Source organism: Salminus brasiliensis, chromosome 21 (genome assembly GCF_030463535.1).
Source record: "Salminus brasiliensis chromosome 21, fSalBra1.hap2, whole genome shotgun sequence".
Taxonomy (NCBI): domain Eukaryota; kingdom Metazoa; phylum Chordata; class Actinopteri; order Characiformes; family Bryconidae; genus Salminus; species Salminus brasiliensis.
In genome coordinates, this window is record NC_132898.1 from 27,638,229 (window position 1) to 27,663,305 (window position 25,077).

At 41.0% G+C, this 25,077-nt stretch overlaps 2 protein-coding genes across 8 annotated transcripts in view; both read left to right on the top strand.

Moving 5' to 3' along the window:
• Positions 1–3,811, top strand: part of cadpsa (Ca2+-dependent activator protein for secretion a) — a 146,264-nt gene extending 142,453 nt beyond the window's left edge. For all 6 annotated transcript variants that reach the window (XM_072666486.1, XM_072666484.1, XM_072666481.1 and 3 more), the window contains 2 exons: positions 1,104–1,208; positions 2,567–3,811. In XM_072666486.1, the coding sequence (XP_072522587.1) occupies positions 1,104–1,208; positions 2,567–2,734 (273 nt within the window). In that variant the 3' untranslated portion in view covers positions 2,735–3,811. The remainder of the gene's footprint in view (positions 1–1,103; positions 1,209–2,566) is intronic.
• A 14,213-nt stretch (positions 3,812–18,024) lies between these two features.
• fezf2 (FEZ family zinc finger 2) lies at positions 18,025–22,833 on the top strand. Of its 2 annotated transcripts, none has more exons than XM_072665874.1 (5): positions 18,025–18,221; positions 18,390–19,531; positions 20,472–20,606; positions 20,929–21,061; positions 22,400–22,833. In XM_072665874.1, the coding sequence occupies exons 2-5, from the start codon at positions 18,512–18,514 to the stop codon at positions 22,657–22,659; spliced, it is 1,548 nt and encodes a 515-aa protein (XP_072521975.1). In that variant the 5' UTR covers positions 18,025–18,221; positions 18,390–18,511; the 3' UTR covers positions 22,660–22,833. The 2 variants fall into 2 exon arrangements, with proteins under 2 accessions (XP_072521975.1, XP_072521974.1); XM_072665873.1 differs by having other exon boundaries at positions 18,025–18,211.
• Positions 22,834–25,077: the final 2,244 nt, after the last annotated feature.

The window sequence follows — 25,077 nt, forward strand, 5'->3', positions numbered from 1 at the left end:
CCTCTGCGCTAATCTGTCCACAAACTAAATAGACAGAATTTGAACATGTATTTGGTAGAAACGTTATGGTTAAATTGATGACAAATCACCTTCTAAGCACTTCAGCTCAGTCTGCACAGACTGCTGCAGTGCAGTCAGTTCCTATCATCATCAGCTTGATTCAATCATAACCAATCAATTAGACTCCAGCCAAGATCCTCCCCACGGTCCAACATCTGAAGCCCAAAAGCCAAGAGTGCTGGCGGTTTAAGAGTTGCTTTGAGTTCAGTAAGTTTCAATGATACAATGAAGAGTGGTGGAGGGGGAGGGGCTTGTTTAAACATTGTTAGTGTATTATGTTAGCAAGCACGCGGTGACTGCAGTAAAGACAACAGGGCTGCCGGGGAAGATGACTGCTCCTCCTTAACTGTGACAGGAGGGGTTGGAGAAAGAGGAGTAGGGATGGGTGCAGGCTAACAAGAGCTGATGGCAAACTGTGCACATGCAACGCCTCTCCAAGCAAATGCCAAGAGCAGCAGATGATTGATCAGACGACGCTTGCAGGGGAAAAGTCCTTGAAGATTGAGCTTGAGAAGCTTGCTAGCTACAGGGCTAGTTAGACTGGGTGCTTGTGCATGTATTTAAAACTATGGGTATTGCTTACAATTTATTAAATCTAAATACACTACATGCTCAAATGTTTGTGGACACACCTTCTAACAAATGCATTCAGCAATTTATGGCTGCACCCATTGCTGACACAAATGTGCAAATTCACACAAACACCTGGACCTAAATTTCGGGGGAAACAATTATTAAGCCGGTGTCCCAATACTTTTGTCCATTCACTAAATGTTTTGTTTGGCTCTTTACTGTCAATTTTGGAGACCAAATAAAAAGTCCACATGTCCAAAGGTTGGTGGACACCCCTTGTTAATGTGTGTGGTGTTGTGTTGTGGTGGGGTCTACAGATGCCAAAGAATATGTACAGTAGTCAGCAGTAGGTTCTATGTTTTATCTGCTATTGTTTAAACTACATAAACTGTTCTTTTTGTGTTTAGAGGCATGGTTGTGTCTGCCAGTGTTTGTCTGTCTTGCTGGAGAACATTGCATTTGTGTTGCAGCAATGGTATACTAGCACGATGAACCTCCTGGGTACTTGGCTAACAGATCGTATGGACCTGCAGCTTCACCTCTACCAGCTGAAAATCCTCATCCGAATCGTAAAGGTAAAGCACATGCATACAGAAAAGAGCCGAATCACTCACAGACTGTAACTGAGTTTGGATGGACTGATGTAAAGATGACAGAAACTAAAAGTCTCTGTTTTTAAAAGTGTATTTGGTTTAGGTGGGTGAATTTGGCCCCTGTTTACACCTGGTCACTTCATCCGTCTTGAGTATCTGGACCAAAGGCCAAACCACATAAAAATGCAAGTGTAGACGCACCCAAGGTTTAAACCAGACACAAAGCCGATCTCTCAAACTCTCACATCAGGAGAGGGTCTGAGATGCATTTGAACCGCAAGTAATAGGAGTGTAAGCGCATCTATCTTTCCAAGACACATAAAACCCCTCCCAGTACAGCCAAAACACCAGTAATAATTGCTGTGCAATGAGCAAATTTGCATATTTCTGCATACACAGCGATGGGATTTCTGTCAGTGTGGTTGGTGTGGCGCAACAGATAACACCACTACCGGCCAGTAAGCTACCACATCATGTGGGAGACTGAAGTTCGAGTCCTAGTCTGGGTGACTAAGCTGCGCTACACCAATAAGAGTCCCTGGGCAAGACTCCTAACACTACATTAGCCCACCTCTGTAATATGAGTAACCTTGTAAGTCGCTCTGGATAAGAGCGTCAGCAGAATGCAGATAATGTAAATGTAAATGTCTTACTAACCAGAGACGCATCTGACTACTGAGTGTGTAATGTGGCTAAAGCCTTATCAGGACACAATCCAGATTCTTTTCACATGAAGTGAGCAGATGTAAACATGGTCTTAGGTTTGGATTCAGATTCTGGAGGAATGTAGGTTTGGAGACCTATAATGTGCCTGAAATAAAAAACAACATCTTAATTTTCCTAATCATTTTTGCTCTATATGCTTTTAGGCTTTTAACTGAGTAAGATTTTGACAGTAGCCATACTTTCAAGAGTTCCTCCACACTGAAATGTCATTAAAATCAGGAGGTCACAGGTGGTACAGCCAAAATCAGTCTTCCCTCTGCTGCTGCTAAATCTTTCAGTGTGATCTCCGGGCAGCAGCAGGAACAGGACCATGTAAGTATGGCGTCACACGTTTATTTCTGTCCTTCTCGGAGTGATGTAGAGCCACCAGTCAGGCTCTGCTTCCTCTTCTGCGTAAACCTGAAGGACGACCAGAGCAGCAGCAGAGTGTTAAAGCACATAGAGTCGGTTTTCTCAGACTGCACTTTAGAATTTGAGGCCGGTGAGCCCTACCGAAGCGACTACATGCTATAAATCTGTTGTAATCTGTGAGTTTGAAATCTAGGTGGTGATATGTATCCAACAGTAGTTTATTTCTAAACCATGCAAATCTCCTGGCCTTTTTGTTTCTGTAGAAAAAGTACCGTGATTTCCGTCTGCAAGGCGTCCTGGACTCGACTCTGAACAGCAAGATGTACGAGACAGTAAAGAACAGGCTGATGCTGGAGGAGGCTACAGCTTCAGTGCGAGACGAAGGAATGCTGGGGATCTCGATGAAGGACAGCGATGAGGAAGACGATTAGACGCCACGTCGACTGCCTGTTAAAACGATGCATGTACTCTGTCTGTCGTGCTCGCCTTCCTTAATATTTTTTACTGTCGAGTCGTACAATGGATAAAAGGGCCAACCTCAATGATTATCACGATGAGATGCTGAAAACAAAAAAAGGTTGTATCTTTAATGTTTGTTGGAAGATTATGGTAACAAAAAAAATTCTATTCAAAAGCGTTTGGTGTTTTACAAATAATAATGTCCAAATTTCATTCCTGAATGTTTCGAAGCAATATGGAGTACTAATTGTAAACAATGTGGCGTGAGATGGTTAGGAATAATGCCCGTTGTGTCCCTGTTCAATGCAAATGTGTACGGCGCTTCTTCTGTGTAATGTAAATATATGAATGGTACATAATTGTGCATAGACTTACTACTTGTTTCTTTTGGAGGTTTTCGAGTGTATGCCAAATGACTGTGTTGTATTGAACCTGTTTCAGTTGTCAAAGGTGGTGTTTTTGAGCAGCACACTTCCACAACTAACCAACAGCAAGTCACAGTATCTGTCACCACAAGGGAACAGTCATGTTTTTGTTTTGTTTTTTTCTTACAAAAAAGGAGTTGATACTAAGTTGGGATTTTAGAAATGCAATATACTCCCGTAGCTTCATTGTGATATACTTTGACCAATGTCAATAATATTTTTTATGTTTTTAAGTCATTTGCGATTTATAAATATGTTCTATTTTATCTATTCAGCAGTTGCGGAATTCATTTGGACAAAAAACAAAAAAAAACATTGAGGGTGATATCTCTTTATCTTATCCAGCCCTTTCTAAACCATTTCTAGAAACGAGTAGTTTCTGACTGGACAGTAGGAGCCAGTTTTGCTCTTGGCCACTGTTGCTTTGTGAAATATCTGATGCTGTGCGTTGCCCTTAGTGCAGGAGCTAGCATGTCCCTGTTATCCAAACACTATCCAAAAAGCTCTTGATTTTGTCGAAATGAACTGATGGATTCATCTTGCTTCTGCCTTATGTATGTCCACAAAAAGTTGAAAAAAAAAATTGGCTTACAGTAAGTGAATTAAACTTCTGTTCATACAGAATGAGATCTCTAATGTTTTATTTCCAGCTCATTTATTTAAAGAGGATACAACAGTGATGCACAGCATTCTGAATTGCATAGAGGAGAGCAAAGATCTTATACAGCCAATCTGCTGTGTTGTTCAGCATGTCACAATGTCACATTTAACATATTTAAAGTCTGTGAGGCGTCACAGGTATAGTTATTAAGACATCAAGAGTTTAAAAAACTTGAGGATTTTAACGGTGAAGACTACAGAGCCGAACTCGAAAAACGCTAAGGATGAACAAACAATGCCTACTCAACACCTGAAGGGTCTTCACTAGGCTATCCTTCTCTCTAACCAACACTGACCCTTCCAAACCTCTCCAAAAAAAAAAAGAAAAAAAGAAAGAAATAATCTCCCAAAGAAGTCTGAGATTAGCACTGTGGGATTAAGCTGGGCAGCTCAGCCTGGGCAGCTATATTACAGAACACAAGGAGATTGGAAGAATGGCCGAAGATCATACCCCATCCATTCCAGCAGCAGATCACCTCGAGCAGATTAAAATGACTCATACCATTTCAAAAACAAATCAGTCGCGTCCTGAAGATGAGGATTAGAGCGGCCGACGCGCCGAATGGAAGGATAGCTTCATTATTTCATACGGAGGTCAAAGCAAATCCTTCCTAGAAGACAGAAGGCCAAGAAAAACAAGACTTCAAATTTGCCGGCTTAGCGAAAATGAACACCGCAGTACAAATGCTGCCCAAATATTTTCGGCACGCCCATAAAGGCCACCCCGAAAGAAAGCCTAAAACCTTGAACCGCTCTCTTTTCCCGTCAAGAGTGCGATATGCCTTTCATAGTTTGATAGCAGTTCAAGTTCAAGTGCTCCACACCGACACCACTTATTGGGGCATGTGCTGGATGCAGTGCAGTGTTGCTTCGTAGTCAATTTCCTTTAGTAATTCCTTCCAGCACTACACACACAACTTCCTTTAGTTACACAGCATTAGACACCAGCCGATTCACATTGTGAAGTATAATGAAGGCAAAGTGCTCCATCTGACACCCCTGGAGCAGCGAGCAGTGCAGCGCTGAGAGAGCGAGCGAGGGAGCGAAAGCGAGAGAGAGACTTCTCATCTCTTTACAGCCTCAGCTCACAGACTCAATTTTGCCTGTTCCTCAGCAGCAGGGCACAGGGCAGAGAAAGACTAATGAGAGAGGCCCATTGTTGGAGTGTGTTCCCCTGGCCTGCCACTGTGACCTAATTGTAGGAGCGTAAGCTTTCTCCGAGATACTGCTTTGTTCCGATTTCTGTGCAATCAACAGAGGAGACTGAAAGAAATCGCTGCTTCTCTCTGAGCCCGAGTGCCACGAGGGCCGGCTCGGATATCATACATTTAATTTCCTCATAAATCCCGTCGCTGTGCAGCAATTTTGCGCGGGAGAGTGCCCAGCGACAGATTAATAGACGAGGAGATTTATTCTGGCACGATCCGAGCTGCTGTGGCTTTTAAGCTCCAATCAGGTTAGGAAATGGGAATGATAACGGCCTTCAAATAAAAGATTCTCCAATTGACCGGCACAGCGAGAACTGGCCCCAGGTTCGCACTTGCATGCGTGCAGGAGGGGGGTCCGCAGGCGAGGATGCTAGCCGAGCCCTGACATCAAACGCAGCATGCGGCCCCTCTGAGCGGATGTGTCGGGCGAATGAAAAGCTGAAATTGGGGGAAACAAATACACGGAAAACGTAGCATAAGATTACGGTTGTGTGCCCACGTTGCGTTCGACTTAAACACTTCATTTCGGGGCCAGCGGAGTGGATCGGCACCCGCGGCGGTCTGACAGATGTCAACGTGAGGCGACAAAACGACATGTGACTCTCACCTAGATGAATGTTTACTGAACAGCTTGGTTTGGGGGGGGGGGGGGGAGTGGTGGTGGTGGTGAAGGGTGGAGATCATGGATGCTGTGTGCATAGACGGCGCCAGCATCGCTGCTCTTCATATAAACAGGTAAAAGTCAGATCCCTTCAATAAGGGCAGCTCAAAGCCTCTTAGACTCTGGCGTTTTTTTAATGCCTACCCACAACCTTCTTATCTCCGCATTAAGAAGGGGAATACAACAGGAGTGATTAATTTTTTTTATCTTTTCCATGAAATGAATAGCTTACTGTTTAAAGCAATCGCACATTGTGTTCTGGCCTTGACAGCAGTGCCCTGGGGGGGGGTTTGGGGGGTGAAGATGATGATAATCAGATGATCTGCTTCTCTCTTTAATCAAATGTGCTCTGGGAGATAAACAGTGTGGCCAGGGGAACGTGTTTATTCTGAGGCATATATTAACTGTCCTCTATCAGCTTAGCTCCACTGAGGAGCTCCACTGGCCACTTTCCCTTCTCCTCCCATTTGGGCTCCTTTTTGGAGAAGTCATCACCGGGGCACCAATAACCCTTTCAATTATATTAATATTACATAATTAATTCGGTTAATTAAACAGTTATAGGAGTGATGAAAAAAAAGTGGGGGTCCTCTTACAGACCCATACGGTTTACAGGTTTTAACTCACATAGTAAAACACACCTGTTACACCTGTAACATATATCTGATGTGTGTCGCTGCTGTCCAGTTACAAAACATGTATCTCCAAAATAGTGACTTTACAGGAGAAGGCAAAAATGTTTTTACCTTTGAATGGAAGTCAAGAGTTTTTAGTCCTAGTCAATTCTATAGAGCATTTCTATTGGTCTGTTCACGCAGAATTATTTACACAGTGTACTTAAGGATTCAAACAAGGGAGAAAACTAAAAACACACAAAAATGGAGATACATGGTTTCCACTGGACAGCAGTGCACCGGTCAATTCACTGTACTAGTATATAACATATAACATATAATAAAGACCAGTACCAGGAATTACCCTGCAAGTACAATTCTCCCAAAACACAGATCAGGCCCTTATCATCAAGACTGAGAACGTCCACACAAGTTAAAAGGCCAAGAATTTATGGCAGTCCAGTTTCCTAGCGAACAGTACGGAGTGAAAGCAAGACCACGTCGTTCTTTATTTTATATTTCCAGTTGAAATGGCCACTAAGTACAAGCTATTCATTTTTGAAGACAGCCAGAAAAGCACAAAACACACATCTTCTTTTTTGGTATTTAGTGTGTCCACTCTACCAGTTTCCTTTTTTTAAAGAGACTTGCCTTCGGTTTCAAAAATAATCTACAGGGAGATTGTTTCACACCTTCAAAGTTGGACGCTGGAGCCTTTCCTGCTGCTCACCATCCAAGTAATCCCAAACACATTCAGCGATGTTAATATCTGGACTCTGAGGTGGTCAGTCCATTATTCTGAGAACACCAGCAGCTTCAGTAGCAGCAATGTGTTTTGCAAAAGTTCTTTTTTTGTCGGTTTCCTTTTCTCAGTAACATCTTCTTGATCAGATCCACATTCATTCGTTCAGACCCACAGAGCCGAGTCGTCTTGAGTTGTCTTCTCACAGTGGAAAGACGAACAGAAACACTTGTGATTTTTTCAGATCTGAAGTGAGAAAGGAGCTTCATTTCCTCCCTGTCTATCAAAGATGAAAGCTGTATTGTTTATCTGATAAGGTGGTCTACCAGGTCTTGCACAGTTGTTGAGAGTCAAATTTCCCTATGATTAATCAAGAGAATATATATCTCTACTAATATATAATAATATATATCTGTACCATATCTAGATATATCTATCTCATCTGTGTTTATGATTATCTGATATCTCCTAAAGAAACTTGACTGGATTGTAATTGAATGAACTTCTGCACACCTTTATATGTTGAAAAAAACTCTAATTAACGACTCAATGCTGAGGAACAACAATCCAATTTGAAGTCTTTACATCCTGTCCTCATTTATGGGAATCTACCGAGGGTCTGATAACCCACGACACAAAGACAAACAGACAAACAAATATGCTTCAGTTCTTCTTAAAGTGGATAATCGAGCCCTTAAGCACATTCACCTCGTGTGCTCTGCAGCATCATGCAAATCAAGCTGGTCCCTCATTTTAAGTGCACCTGTTTGTGCGGCCTTTGGCAAATATGCTAATACGGGGACTTTGCTCATGCGGCCCTGGCCGCATTCCGCAGTCCTTCGACATCTCGAAAGGCAAACGAGGGCCCTGCAGGACCAGAGGGGACGTACCCCTTGTCCATTTTGTGGTTCAGATCTAATTTGGTGGACAGATGAACGGGATGAGGACGCAGGGCTGGCGGAGGGGAAGTGAGGACATGCACAGGTTAGCCTAACCTCTCTCTCTCTCCTGTCAGCCCTCCTCACCATTGTCCTGGGAGGAAGAAAACCTCATTCAGACCCTTTCGCTCCCAGCATCAAAGGTGCCTTGGAGCCCCCTGGCCCACCCCCTCACTTTCGGAAAGCCTCCACCATTCAGAACTAATATTATGGAGAACCTTCAGCACTCGGGTGAGGGTCAGAAAAATAGAGAGAGATGAAAAAGGAGCCGGAGCCAAAGTGGCAGGAATCCTCGCTAATTGAAAGGAAGGAGGAAAAAGGGAAAGGAGAGGAGAGAAGAGAGGTGGGCTAAAAGACAGTTTAAAAGCAGAAAAGAGCTGGCAAAGAGAGCAGGCGGCTGACAGAATGCATCGTGAGGGCCGCAAGACACTCTACACTTTACACACAAACGGGAAAAACCATGAGCTAAGAATTAAGCGCCTGAATGCCAAGTTGTATAGATCTCTGTGTGTGTGTGTGTGTGTGTGTGTGTGTGTGTGGACGCTGAAGAGAAGCGTACAGACAGGCAGTGTGTGGTAAGAGAGTGATGGGGAGTGGAGGTGAGATACACAGACTGTGACAGGCTCAGGGAACGCAGGCAGGCTTCAGGACAAAAGTCCTGGCTGACAAAAGGACTCACTCACAGATCCATTAAAGCAGCCAGTTTTGCAGTGCACAGAAGCAGCCTGACAACATAGCTTTCCTGGTTTATTGCAACATACTCTGCTAACTTCTCCAACGACCAAGAACAGTGACAAAAAGCACTGGAATGCACACTCCCACCAGCAGAGATGTTGTTTTTGCCCATGTCAAAGCGTGCTTTCAAACCTACCTTGATAGATTCGGACCTTCAGTCTTTCCAGTTTGGTCCAAACCTAAATAGCAGGTGTGAGAGGTGCCTTGGACCACAAATATTAGACCAGAATTTGGTATAACTGAAGAGGTAGTCTTGCTCCAGATCACACTGAGTCCAAGATTTCTGGTTGGTTCAGACTTTCTGACCAATCACAGGAAGATGAGGCAGGCTAATGTCACCCATTAAACAATAGAAGACGAAAAAGACTGCGGACCGGATTAGACGTAAAAACTTGTGGCAGGGGCAGACGATTACATGTGTCAGTGATGATATAAACGCTCTGGGAGGCTGGATGGCGAGGCAAACTCATAAGACTTGGAGCTGGAGTTCGGGGCAGCTTTGGGGTAGGTGCATGAAACCGAGCCCCCCCATACCTGGGGTGAACCTTGGAGAAGAAGGGAAGAGGTAGGATGGAGGTGGGTGCCAAGTTGTCTGTCTCAAAAGTGAAGTGAGAATAGTAGGGTATATACAGGGCTACGGAGGTAGAGTTCAGGGTGTCCCAAAATTTAGTTATGGCATAACCGAATAAATCTGTCCATCAATCTGTCAAGCAGATCTGCCAAACTGACAACGCAAACCCTTCTACAAACCAATTAAGTTAATGTCAAGGAGAGGCATCCCACATAGGGGATGACAAGGAAACTGCACTGTGAAACCAAATCTAACCTGACCTAATGTACACAGTGGAACAAAAACACAAACCCTGATTCAGAAGAACCTTTAACCTTAACATCAACGTCAGGTTAAGGTTCTTCACACATACACCTCTTTTGCAAGAAAGGTCTTTATGAAATCAGAAATGGCATCGCTTCTATGACATTGCTTAAAGAACCATTTGAAGCACCTTCTTTTTAAGAGCATGTAAGCTGACAGCAGAGATTAGATTCTCTTATCATCTCCTATTGGCTGACGCATGGGTAGGTCACACTACGTTCCATCAAACTTCAACTTTGTGGAACTTATTTTACGGACAATGGCACTGTCCATCATTCTCATTTAAATCAATAGCAAACGGTACCTCTGGGATGTCTGGGATGACCCTCCTTGTTCTCCAACACTACTCCACACTTGATGCTAGCCAACATCACAGTTACAGCACAGTGTTCTCCTCCAAGTATGTTTAGCTGTCTAGTGATGTTGCTTTAGCTGTAGGTTAGAAAAGAAAAGCTATGGCTGTTTTTCACAGGACAGCAAGTGCTAGTCCTCACCCTTCCGACATCACACATCACATGATAGAGAGACTCTTAGATAGTTGATGGGAATTGGAAATCACTGACCTAAAACTGAAGAAAATAGGAAAAGCAGAAGCTGTCTTACGCATCATCACTTTGCAGAAATTATGCATTTGTGTGGGTCTAGGTTTGCCGGTCCTCTTTTAGTGCTTAAGCTGTACGGCAGACTCGTCATCGTTTGAGTTGTAATTAAGAGAAAGCAGAAGGACTACTGTTGGCACCGCAGACGCTGCTCAGTCATTCACTGACAGACATATCTTTGTGGGTGTGTGTGTGTGTGTGTGTGCTCGCATTGTAACAGCTCCCTGCCCAGCCAAGCATGATTTGGCATGTTCTCAACTCTACACACATATACACAGAGCCCTCTCCTCCTGCTCTCTATTATGACAAAGGCTGTTGTCACCTTCTTGAGATTGGTAATTATGGTCTCCTATACCCACAACAGTGTTTATTTAAAACACTTCATGGTCTTCTGGCTAAACGTGAGATAGATTCGCAAGCCTCGTTAGTCCGATAATCAGCACCCCTACAGCATTTCTTCCTTTTCACCACAACAGTTTTGACACTGCGACTGTTTTGGGAAGAAACACCCATACGTACTTCACAGATGCTACGTACAAGGGATGGGCAATATGGTAAAAATATTATATCACAATATTTCAAGACATTTTCATGATGCACAATATTTGTAATGATATTTGAACATGCTGACATAATATACCAGCAGATATGAAACACTGCTATTCAAATACTCTCCAATTTGCAAAAAATAAGGAGGTACAAAGGGTTCTTAGAGCAATTAAAAAACATGTTTGTTTCCATAAAGAACCATAACTGCTGTGAGTGTGAAGAACTGTGGTAAATTGGATATAAAATACTCTATTTTAATACATTAATGCATTTTACATTTACTTTTTTAAATCTTTAGGTTCCTCACAGATATATCTCATTTACAAATTGTTTATTTCTGGAACCAAACATGGTTCTTCTATGGCATCACTCCAAAACCCCCTTGTGCCACCTTTATTTCTAAGAAATTCCTGACAGTATCCACAATATGATTACATAGTGAATACTGTTTATTGCGATAACAAAATGTATCACAATACAATAACGTATTGTCATATTGCCCACCTCTACTACATTTCATATTGCTTGCTTCTTTGCATACTGTTTCAATAAGCTTTAACAACAGAATGCGGTAATTAAAGCTAAATCAACTTTCGTTACATAAACATAAAAACATAACAAATTAATTTACTACACTATAACAAATGTCAAATAAATCAATTACTCTTTAAAAGGTAAAATAGTAGCCAAAAGCACAGAGGCGCTCACCACTCAAATCACTAACCAGCTAAATGCAACTGAGGGAAATCGTGAGATGTTTAAGAGATGATTTGTAGATAAGTAATTCTGACAAGAAAAAAAAAAACATTAATGCAATTACACAAAGAAATACATTGCACTAATTGCAGTGGGACAGAATGTTATTATTATGCAGATTTGGGTGTGTGTTAAATGAGCACCTGTACCTGCCACCATGCTTCATTAACTGATTTGAGAACAGATGGGTTGACAAGACTTTACAAAACCTGTCTATAAAAGGATCCCTGGTGTGGAAAAACACATTGTATGAAGATGTCCTCTGGCTTCTTCCTTGCTTTCTGTTCATCATTAGGGTGTTTAAGAGCTTACCCACCTGGTGTATTTACCTGTATCTCATGATGCTCTCGCTACTCAGGGATGAACGTGAAGCTCATTCAATCCCACTGTTTTTGCAGTTCCTGGTGTGTGTAGCCATGTGCGTAGCTTTTTTAGAAAAGTGCTGTGGACAAAAAGGGGACACAAAATAATTCAACAGAGGATTATTTTTAAAAAATATATTATTATAGACTTACTCATATAGTACTAATATTCTTTTTTATTAATATTATCAACAGAACAAAGTCATGTACAAATCTATACACACTGGATAGTACATTCCCAGCAATGTTTTAAGAATTAAAGAAGGTACATGAATGTTCTGCTCAATAAAGGTGCTACGACTGGGCCCAGTGGGCATATTCACAGTAAAATGTCATATAAACTTACCCAAAGTGGCCCAAGTGTATATTAAAAATAGTATGAATAAAGAAATACCAAACAAGAATGCTAGTCTACCTCCACACCCAAAAAAGACGGAGTAGCATTAGCACTGATAATGACTGAGGACACAGTTAACCTCGAGTAGCATAAGGTAGCTAGCTAGCTAACATGCTAATATGGTCAATTTGGGTCGGCTGGCTATTTATTAACAAAATATTTTCAAGCAAAACATTTAAAAATAACTTTTACCCGTTTATCCCACTTTATTAAATCTCTGTAATGTTAGCTAGCTAGCCAGACTGGCTACACTGACAGGAATTTAGCTAAGTGACAATTACCTCCTGTTGTGTTAGCTAGCTAAATTAACGAGCTGAAATATATTATAAACTTAAGCTATCTGAACCTACTGACATGTTAGTAACATTTCCATTAATTAGGATTAGCATATTAATTATAAAATGCTAGCACTAGTTTACTAAACCGAACTCAACAGGGAACCGTTGGATTATCCGTTGAGTTTTCCGTTATTTTTCCACTTTTGAATTTTGAATTAGAGCTGTACTGCTCATGCGCAGTGCCAGGGGCTGCGGGAACTAGTGCTGCGCCGGATGTAGCCTTTAATTACACAGCATTTACATTAATAACAGTTGAATTAAAAAATAATCAGCACATTTTCAGACAGGCTAACTTACTAGTGGCCATTAGCGTTAATAAATAAACAGTGGGTACAGCCCCAGTGCCCAAATATAGTCGACATAGTGTAACAATGGTAGTCTATTAGGTGTGCTAGCTGAGTGAAGCTTCCCGGCTGGGCTGCCCCACAGATTTTATCCTATGAAAATGTCTATAGCAGTAGGCCTACTATTCTTTTTTTTAAAAACTAGTTAATCAATATAACTCTCCACAACAGTCGAATGAACTCTCCGTTATGATTTAATGAATCATAAAAAAAGAAGAAAATTTACTTATTATAAACATCAATTAATGAATTAATTAATGAATCAAAGTCTCACCCAAATATATATATATATATATATATATATATATATATATATATATATATATATATATATATATACCCTATATAACGTTAAACAGTCGCAAACACGTGTTCATATTAAATATAACCAATTTTATGGTGTTTTTAATATACAAACCTCATAATAAATAGACCAATCGACATGCTCTAAAATTATTAAAAATTATTTTACTGAAAATTTGGATTTTTATTTATTTATTTATTTACTTTTAGAAATGTAGAAGTTATATGATAATTAATAAATAATAATAAATATTTTAGTAATACATTATTTAAATAATAAACGATTTACAAAGCTGGTTTTATAGGTTGATGTAAACCAGGTTGTTCAGAAGGTATTTGTTTTTGCAAATGTTGACGTTCTCTGGTCAGGACTGACTATTTTTTTCTGATGACCACAGAAAGATAAATCATCTTGTGTTGGGTGATTTACAATGCTAGAATTTCTTTCTTTCTAATTTACTGCTAGTTTACAGAAGCAGTATATCATAGATTACTTTAATGCTACAATAATGTTAAACGAGGGCTAAACATTTACTATTATAGACTATCACAGGCTGGAAAGCAGCTCTTTAAAAAGCATACTGTTTCTGATAGTGTTACTGCAGGTCTTTTTGCATGATTTAGTGGTGATTAAGGGATAGCTGGGTGAGATCTACCCACTCCTTAGTCAGACTTGCTTACAGTTATGAAGAACCCTCTAAATGAACAGTTATGTAGCACTAAGTGTCTTAAAAGCAGGCAGGCTATTTTAATCAGCAATCATCTTCTAAAACGTTCCGTCAGACGTCCAGTATCTTATCTGTAGACCTGGAACCCATTCCCGTCTGTTTAGAGTTTGAAGTCACTCATGAGGGCAGATGATGATGTGTGAGCTGGTGTCTGGCCTCAGCCTGCCCTCTCTGCTCCACCACAGCGCTAAGCGGAGCTGACAGCCAGAGCACTGCGCTAAACTTTTGGCGTTAAGAGGCCAATCGTGGGTGGCAGGTCACGCAGTAAATGCCCCCTTTACCCCGCAGAGCGGGGGGAGGCGGTGAGGGGAGGAGGGTGGACGTCAATGCGCATGCGCCGTTATGCACGCGCAGTGGGGGCGTTTCTATTAGGAAATGATAATGCTGCGTTAACTAACTATCTATATACACTATCTGTCCAAATGTTTGAGTTACTTTAGGTTGCTCCTATTGCTGACATAGAGGTGCAAATGCACACACATAGCTTAGTCTAGTCCCCGGAGAGAAGTACTGCCAGTGGAAAATCACTTTCTGGAGCAGAGATACATGAATCTATTGGCAACATGCCTAATGTCAGGCGTGGGCTAGAGGGGTATAAAGCCCCCCATCATTTAGCTGTGGAGCAGTAGAACTTTGTTATCTGGAATGATGGTTGGTGCTCCATCCAGTGAGTTGGGGATTAGGGGGGGGGGGGGTGATCCTCCAACATCCTGACTTCACTTGTCGCAGAGTTTAATCAAATCCTCTCAGCAATGGTCCTCCAAAATCGAGTAGAACTCTGTTTAATACCTTCAATTTCGGAAAAACAATGAATGAACAGGTGTCCAAATAGTTTTGTCCATATAGTGCACCTATATATATATATATTTAGGTGCTATGTTTTAATAGGGAACGTAAACAGGCGGCGAATCTTAATATGATGAAGTTATTGGAGGAACACTAGTGAACACCGCTAAGCTGTAACTTGTGAAAAGAAAGGCTGCTGTCACACACACACACACACACACACACACACACACACACACACACACAGACTATAGGTTTTTCTAAGTAAACGGACTGTATTGTGGTGTAAATGTGGCTGTAAGCTGCTTGGCTGCGTTAACACCGGGTTTACAGCAACGGGATCAAATGTTTATTGTGTGGAGGAGCCGCTAATGGGGTCTGAATAAACTCCACTGAAGGGAACAGCATCTGCATATGGGGTGGAGGGGGGCAGAGGGTCCGGACAGCCACTTTACTCAGTTAAGAAACACGGAGGGGGGGTTATTCATTCATTCATTCATTCATTAAAAACAATGAGGGGTATATTTAATGACACAGGCTTTTTTAAATGTATTTGTCTTACTGTCTGTCTGTCTGTCTATCTATCTATCTATGTATCTAACTATCTATCTATCTATTTATCTATCTACCTATCTATCTGTCTATCTATCTATCTGTCTATCTATTTATCTATCTATCTGTCTATCTATTTATCTATGTATCTGTCTATCTATCTATCTATCTGTCTATCTATTTATCTATTTATCTATGTATCTGTCTATCTATCTATCTACCTATCTATCTGTCTATCTGTTTATCTATGTATCTGTCTATCTATCTATCTATCTATCTATCTATATATCTATCTATCTACCTATCTATCTGTCTATCTATTTATCTATTTATCTATGTATCTGTCTATCTATCTATCTACCTATCTATCTGTCTATCTGTTTATCTATGTATCTGTCTATCTATCTATCTATCTATCTATCTATCTATCTACCTATCTATCTGTCTATCTATTTATCTATTTATCTATTTATATATGTATCTGTCTATCTATCTATCTATCTATCTATCTATCTATCTATCTATTTATCTATCTATCTATATATCTATCTATCTATCTATCTATCTGTCTATCTATCTATCTATCTATCTATTTATCTATCTATCTGTCTATCTATCTATCTATCTATCTATCTATTTATCTATCTATCTGTCTATCTATCTATCTATCTATCTATCTATCTATCTATCTATCTGTTTATCTATGTATCTATCTATCTATCTATTAGAATCATGAACATTATGAATTGTGAATAATGATTTTTTGTCGTTCTTGTTTATTCGTTTATTGATTAATGTATTAGAAACATGGGAGAGTGAACTAGTTTGTTTATTTTTTATTCCCAATCTACACACGTTTGGGCACCCATGGTCAGTCTTGTAATTCTTTATTCACGGAATTCAACATATTTTGAAAAACAAAAACAAAATATGACGTTTTTCTTTTCTCGACTTGTGGCACATTTAGTAATTATGTTTTATTTATTGTTTTTCACAATGTGTTAAAAAGGCGTTAAAATCTAGAAAATATCATATCATATTCATATTTATGTTGCCTGAGGGGAACTATGAGTTGGTCAATTATGTTGACATCGAAAATCAACAAAACGTGTCGTTTCAGCAGGGGGTGCCCAAACTTTTGCATTAGACTATGCGTTTAGCTGTTTATGCATTCGTTCTTCAGAAACGCGGTACTGACTGACTGACACGTCATGACACTTTTATTTATTTATTTATTTATTTTATTTTATTTTATTTATTGGCGTCTTAAATAGACTCATAAATGCACCTGAAGCACAAGTGATTGAATAAAACTCGTTATTTTATTTAAATATTTAATTGTATTATTTATAATGTATTGGTTTATTTGATTTAAGGGGACAGTTCTCGGACATGACTCTGTACGCTGTAATCCAGGCCGCTGGATGAGCAACTTTTTAACGTCTTAGTAAAGATAGCCTGGAAAAGCGCCGTGGGTTTGAACTTGTAAAGATCTTTTGGAGGGTTTTTTGGGGCGGGGTAATAATTTGTTGTGAGTCTCAGGTGAAATCGTCTGCAAACAAATGAACTCCAGCAGGGCTCTGCGCCAGAACGGAGAAGGTGAGAGGGCGGCTGGTCATTGTAGCAAAGCGCCTCAAAACTCTGGATTCCAGCAAACTTTTAGAGGGGCTCTTTTCATTCCGTGCTGTACCTCTAACCAGGCGGAGGCTTTTCTTCCCTGCTTTAATCCGTCCCTTTATTCCAGAAAAACACAAAACCAGGTTCCACGCAGTGCTTTAGTGGCTAAAAGTGAAAGAGCTGCTTTTTTCCCCCCCGAAGCCTGAGCTCTGAATCGCGCTGGAAGAGGAAAAAAAACAAGGCTGGTGTGAATAGGTGGAGGAGGAAAAAACGTTTAATAGGATCCGAGGGAGGCTCTGCTCTCTCAATCTGCTCTTTAAAACAGGTGGAAACGGGACCTTCTCCATTATCCAAACAGCATAAGCAGCGAGCGGCGTGGAAACGGCGTTTTAAAACGACAAGGATTAGCGACGAGCAATGAAAACTGAAACTAGTGGAAGAGATCCCCCAGTCCTCATTGTTCACACGAGCTACTGCAGAACTGAGGGCCATCTGAAATAAAACGGGGGGAATGGAGCAACCGGCTCGATTAACGTTAAAAACGAAAATTTAGTTCTATTATTAACTCAGAAATAAACCAAAACAAACGAAAATGAACTCCAACAGGGCTAAAATACACACATGTAGCAATAATGTATGAATATACATATATAGATAAAAATATATATATATAGATAGATAGATAGATTTATTTATAAATGCGTTTATATTTGTTTTATATACATTTGGAAGTGTTCACAAATACAAATATTTAATAAACATTATATATAATGTATATATGTATATATAATGTATATTAACAGACAACGTCAATTAAAAAATATTTAAATCCCAGTCATTTTGGAGCATTTCAATTGGTCCATTCATCATCAAATTTAGCTTTTTGATTTGCATTATATCAAAGAGTGAGAAACATACAGTCCCTATCTCGGTCAGGGCCTCGAGATGTGTTGGGGGTATGTTGCCTCTCTAATAAAGTGTAATATGTGTAATAAGTGTGTGATGCATGTCCACCCCCGTGGCCGCGTATAAATGGGCGGTATAAGCGAAGGGGATGAGCGTAAGCACCCTCACTGCTCCACGAGCGAGCGCACTGCCAGAGATCAGAGCGCGCGCTGTTGAGGAGGAACAGGAGGAGGAGGAGGAGGAGGATGATGATGAGGAGCATGAGGAGGAGGAGAAGGACGAAAATGTGACAGTAGTGCCAGTAATCATCTGTGAACACATGGTGCTGCTGCTGCGCTGGGAGGAGATCTAGAAGGTAAAGCACGGTTAGTGAACAGGCTGCACGCTGCTGATGTTTGACCGCTCTGCTTTAGTAAAGTTGGACCGACCATCTTCATGTTTAGTGTGTCTGTGTGTGCGCGCGTGCGTGTGTGTGTGTGTGTGTGTCGTTCTTCTCTCCTTAACGAGCTCTGTAATGTGCTGTTAATTTCCAGCGCGCGCTGCTTAATGAGCATTAATCTGCCTCCCCTGGACGCCTTTCGGATGCAAATGGAAGAAGACTGCGGCTGATGGGACAGCGGAGGCAGCGCGAGCACGAGGCGCGCGCATTAAACTGATGCGCGTCCCGGGACACTCAGCCACGGAGAGCAGCGATAGCGAGCACAGCAGCAGCAGTAGAAGCACGAGCAGCTGGAGGAGCGCGAGGAGCCCCAGCAGCGCGAGGAGGAAGGAGGAGAAGAGGAGAAAGAGGACGTGGAGGAGGATAGAAGGTCCCGGCTGGAGACCGGTGGCCATGGCGAGTTCTTTGCCCATGGAGACGGCCACGTCCTGCGCCCGCCTGGAAGGTGGCGGCGGCAGCAGCGGAGTCGGCGGTGGTGGCGCGACTGCCAAACCGCTGGCCTTCTCCATCGACCGGATCATGTCAATCAAACCGTCTGGGACTAGAGGGAGCGAAGGCGCAGTAAGCGGGGGCGCGCTAGGCCCGCGCGCGCTCCCAGCGCAGCCTCCCTTCACCTACGACCTCCAGCAGGCCGCCGCGCTCATGAACTATGCCGAGTTGTGGAGGGCCGGGTTCCGGGGGGCAGCGTTATGCGCTTCGGCAGCCGCCTGTCGAGCCGCTTTCTGCGGCGTTTGTGGAGGTGGGAGCACCGCTGCGGACTCCTCGCCGCGGGGCCGCGTGATCAAACCGCAGGTGATCCACCGGGCGGTGGCCGCAGCCGCCGCTGCGCCGCTCTACTACTTCGGTTGCTTTGACTCCGCGTGCCACCCGAACGAACTGCTGAACGGACGCTTGTTTTCCTCATCCGCAGCGGCTGCAGCTGCAGCGGCGGCGGCGGCGGCGGCGGCAGCGGCGGCAGGGCCGCACGCGCGCGCGCACACTCACGCCGCCTCAGGAGCGCAGCACACGCTGCTGTTGCTCGAGAGCGCCAAACTGGACAGGTTGCCCACCCCACAGCACCCGCACAAGGAGAGGCTGCCGGGGCAGCTCGACCACGTGGTGAAGGAGAACCACAGCGCGGGAGCGGCGGTGGCGGCGGACAGGAGCGGTGCGGGGAAGGCGCACGTCAACGGAAAAGCTAACGGCTGCGCCTCAGACGGAAAGCCCAAGAGCTTCACGTGCGAAGTGTGCGGGAAGGTAAGCAAGCTTTTGGGGGTTACTCAGAGTGTGAGAAGAGTTTCAGATTAGGTGTGTGAAGTTTGAAGGATGGACTGCGAGGCTCGGCACAAAACTGTCAACATTCAATAATTCAATAAAAATTATTTATTTATTATCGTATTACTGTTTTACTACATAATGTCACGCACTTTTATTAGAAGACATTTTTAATAAGAACGACTTTTGGTTATATAAAAAGACAGATTATTACTATTATGACAGAGGAGTGTGAATCTTTACATTAGATGAATTCTTGAAACATTTAAAATGTTCTTCACACTTTTCTACACATAAACATAAACGTAGTTCTGTATGGAATCAAAAGTGCCATTTCTAAAATAATAATAATAATAATAATAATAATAATGCATTTTTAATATTTTAATATATTAGTGTGTTTTTACTCTGAATTCGTTTTTACCAAAGCAGTTATTTTTCTTACGATATCAATTAATTCATATCAATATATATATTTACATATATATATTTAAATTTTAATATACATTTACATTGGGTTTTATTGCTAATTTTACTAATACTCTTTCTAGTACAATGCCTTTTATTCACTTTATTTTTTTAGTTAGTTTCACACAGCGCGTTTTATTAACGTGTAATATTATTTGCGGTGCATTTTTAATATATTTATGTTCAGTGTGTTTATAATATCATATACTTTGTATACAGTACGTTTTTACTTTCCCGTGCTTCGTTTATTTACAGCGTATTTTTTATTTAGTCCTTTAGTGCGTTTTTATTGCCTTATAATTCGTTTTAATTCAAAACGGTTTGTTGTTAAATGTCATTTATGAACGTTGTAACTTTTTATGTCCACTGCTAACCCACTCAGGTCTGCTGATGTTGCTCTGAATCAGTGTTGATTTCTCTCTAACTGAACTCATGCACGTGCGCTTTTCCGCAGGTGTTTAACGCGCACTATAACCTGACCCGCCACATGCCGGTGCACACGGGCGCCAGACCGTTCGTGTGTAAAGTGTGTGGGAAAGGATTTCGGCAGGCGAGCACACTGTGCAGACACAAAATCATCCACACACAAGTGAGTAACACCCCGCTCTACATTACACTCCACTCAGGCGCGAGCTGTTTCAGGAGCGTGCATTAAACTGTAATTGCAGCGCTGTCGGTCGGGCTCATTAAAACGATTACTAAAGCGACTCGAGTGGGGGTTCATTTCACTGTAATTACAGCCAATACAAACATGATTCTGAGGGTGTATTACTGTGCTGTAATAGTGCACATATTGCATAATAAATATTTACACCTTTATACATTTAAAAGGGAATTCTGTGTATTTGGTTTTATTCGTATTAAAATATCACGTGCACAGCTTTAATATTTCTTTTGTTTGTTTTTCATAGGAAAAGCCTCATAAATGTAACCAATGTGGAAAAGCTTTCAACAGGAGCTCCACGTTAAACACACATGTCCGCATCCACGCCGGATACAAACCGTTCGTCTGTGAATTCTGTGGGAAAGGGTTTCACCAAAAAGGTGAATAAACCAGTCTGTTCATTTGCATTTTACAAACTGATTCATTTATTTGTGTTTGTTTGTTTGTTTTTGTTGTGATACATTATATCCCATGTGTTACTGTTTGTGTTACTGTATAAACGTACGCTATTAATACCTTCTGTAATTTATTAATATCTGACCACGTTAACCCAGCCGAAACGGATCAAAATAACTACAAAGACTAAAGCAGAAATATGCAGTAGGCAAATCTCAGATAGTAAAGGGAAATATTTAGACTACATGTTGAACACTGGGGTCTCTCACTTAAGCTTCATCAGACTGCGAGTGGCCACAAGCTTCCAGACATCGGTGCAGATATGAATTGTCACTTCGCACTAACTAACTATCCCTACAAGATTTCCACATTTGCCCACGGGTCAGTGCACCTACTCCCCCCACTCTGTCCCCTCTCTCTCCCTCTCTCTCTCTCTCTCTCTCTCTCTCTCTCTCTCTTTCTCTTTCTCCCTGATAATCCGACAGTTTGGGGCTGTTGGGAAGGCTGAGTTTGATAAAGTTTGACAACTCTTTGACTTCAGCATGCTCGAAGATGAAACCTCCCTTCTCTTAGATCTAACTTAATTGTCAACTACTGACCTTTCTGAAGAACGCTGACCTTTTTTTGAAGATCAGAAAATAGTAGAATAAAAATCATTAATATTAGGGGGTCCAAGCAAGAGTGGTGTCACACTAAAAAAAAAAAAAAAAAAAAAAAAAAAAAAAATATATATATATATATATATATATATATATATATATATATATATATATATATTAGATTGATGCCACAGAAGAACTTAAAAAATTAAACTTAATAAAATTAATAGCTACATTTTGACATTTTAGGAAAACACTGACATTCTGCCATGTTATAATAATAATAATAATAATAGTAATAATAATCATTAATCACTTTGAGTCCTGGACACTCTAAAAAATAAAGGTTGAAAGGGTTCTTTGAGTGGTGTCATAGAAGAAATTAGGTCTAGATCTATTGCAATTGTCAACTACTGAGATTTATCTAACACTGACCTTTTTAAAAGTAAAAAAAAATAATATATTTTTTATTATTATTATTTTGTTTAATTTAATATCAATAATATAAATGAATATTGTATTTTTTTACTTAAAACGCTTTGAAAATGTTCTTGCAAAAGTCAGTAGTTGAAGGTTAAAAATGTTCTTCTGTGGCATCACTCAAAAAGCCATTAAAAGCATCTTCATTATTTTAAAGAATAATCGTTGTTTTACTATGTTTACATGTATTATTATTACTACTATTATTATTATAGTCGATTAAATTTGTTTGTTCACTTTCAGGGAATTACAAAAACCACAAGTTGACGCACAGCGGAGAAAAGCAGTTTAAATGCTCCATCTGCAGCAAAGCCTTCCACCAGATCTACAACCTCACCTTCCACATGCACACGCACAACGACAAGAAGCCCTTCACCTGCGCCACATGCGGCAAAGGCTTCTGCCGCAACTTCGACCTCAAGAAACACGTGCGCAAGCTGCACGAGAGCGGAGCCTGCACTACCCCAGCGGTCCACGAGCCCCCCGTAGCAGCCCGGACCTGAGCTTAGCACGCGGGGCAACTTTAGCCTCCAACGGGATCGTGCTGTAAAGGACAAATAATAAACAACAACAACAACAAATCTCTCTGATCTAAACGAGCGGAGCTGATGGACTGAACGAATCACTGCACCGTGAAATTGTACATAAATCTGAATAAAATATTATTTAAAAATGTTTTTACCTGGAAATAATCTATTCTTTTATATTAGTGTAAATGTGACATTTTTTACATTACTAAAATTCTTATTAAAGGAAAAGAAACTCGAGAGTGTGTTTGGGATAAATGGAAATTGACCGAATTTCAAATGGAAACTATAATAATAAATTCATATGTTAAAATATTTGTAATATTCGACAAATATTAAAAAAGTTAAATGTATTATTAGATTTTTGTCTTGAATATTATTTCAAATATTAATTGCAATAATAATGATTAATCGCACAATTAAGCCTTTGTCTAAAACTCATCAGATCTTAATATGTTAAAGTTAAACACAGGATTGTTGTTTCTTTTGAATATTACGAATATTACTCGCAATGTTTGTGAGCCGAATAATCGTAAAACGCGAATATCTTACCCTATAAATTGACAAATATATATAAATGTTAAGTTAAATGTACAATTGAATATTAATTGCAACTTAATAATAATCGCAACGTCCTGTCAATTCTAAAACCTTACCTTTGTCTAGAAAGTTAAATGTTTTCACGATTAATCATAATGTTCGTAATCCGAACCATCACAAATTCGAACATCTTGCTTTTGTCCAGGTATCCACAGATTTAAATGTTAAAGTTAAGTTTACGTTTTTCCCCTCTAATATTAAAACAAAAATGAATCGCAATGATGAGGATTAATCGAATAATCACAAATCGGAACATCTTGCTTTTGTCTAGGAATAATTACAATTAACTAGGTGTATCGTGGTGCCATGTGAAGCGCACAGGTTATACATATTGTCCTAATCTGCTGAACAAAGCTGCACATCCACAGTAATTAGCCTAACTCAGGTTGGGGATGCAGGCAGTCATTTTTACCATCTCATTTCCACACGCGTTTATTTAAGCTACGTGCTCGCGGCTCTCTCTTACTAATTCTATCAAAAGCATCAGAGAGGAAAGTCATTACTGCGCGGCGCTCAGGGCTCGCTGGAAGAGACGTCGTTAACTCCGTAATGGCGCAGCTTAAGTGATGCGCAAAGAGCGCGTTTTCCACTCTTGCAGCCGCAACACTTAAGGTTAAGGTTATGAAGCAAAGATGAGCCAGAAATCGGCGCCCTCTCCAAAGCCCCCGCGCGCTAATCACCTAAAGAGCCCCGGGTGTGTGAGCGTGGTGCGTGTGGAGGGGTTTGGCTGGGTCTGGGGATGATGTTGGGGAGGGGAGGGGGTTAGCTACCGTGCAAGATACCGTGCATCCCGTCGCGCTAATAAAAAGCTCGGACTGCGCCTTTCCTCACCGTCTCGAGCTTTAATAAACACTAATCCATTCCGAGCGCGGCTCCGGGAACCTCGTTGTGCTGAAAGGAGCGCGCGTGAGCCCCAATCCCCGCGCCACGATTAGAGCAAGGAGGGCTAATATTAAAAAGAGAGAAAAAAGGAGAGAGCAATAAAGGCAGAGAGAGAGAGAGAGAGAGAGAGAGAGATGCGTGCGTGGGGTTTGTGTGTTTGGATAGGCAGAGTGTATAGTTAATTGTCTCGCGCGTTAAACACTTCAAACACACATCTTTACAACAATATAATCGATCAGCATATACATGATTGGTGTGTGCTTCATTATTTTGCACTGTATCTGAGAGTAATATACGACTATGCGACCTAAGAATGGGCAGGTGTGGGGATGGTGGTGCTATTAATGGATCCATTTCTTTTTTATTTGCTCACCAATCCAAGATAATGAATCGGTCTACGTGAATAAGACCTGGCTTCCACTTTTATCACGAAATAACTGCATTTAAATGACCATCTTCGTCGAACAATTGTCGAATAATCGCATTTTCTATTCACTCATTAATTAACAAAATTGTACTATGTCATTTGAACTTGGTAGGCTTATATGCCTACTTAGGCTTATATGACTATATTAAATGATCCTATTTGTAAAATAATATTTAAATAATCGCAATTAGTTTTGAATCCTTACCAAGCCAAATATGAAATCGTACTACGTCAATAAACATTTGGATGTTGTGATGTTTCGATTAGTTGTTAAATGCATTAGCCTTGCGTCGCCAGTCATCAATCGTGTCTTGTTGGCTAATTACTCTAAAAAAGGTGCTTCAAATGGTTCTTTGAGCGATGCCACATAAGAACGTTTGATCCATCAAAGAACCATGTTTGTAATAAAGATGTGTAAGTGTGAGGAACCTTTTAAAGATCTAAGGAACCTTCGCTTGACGAAGTCTAAAGGTTCTTCACACTCA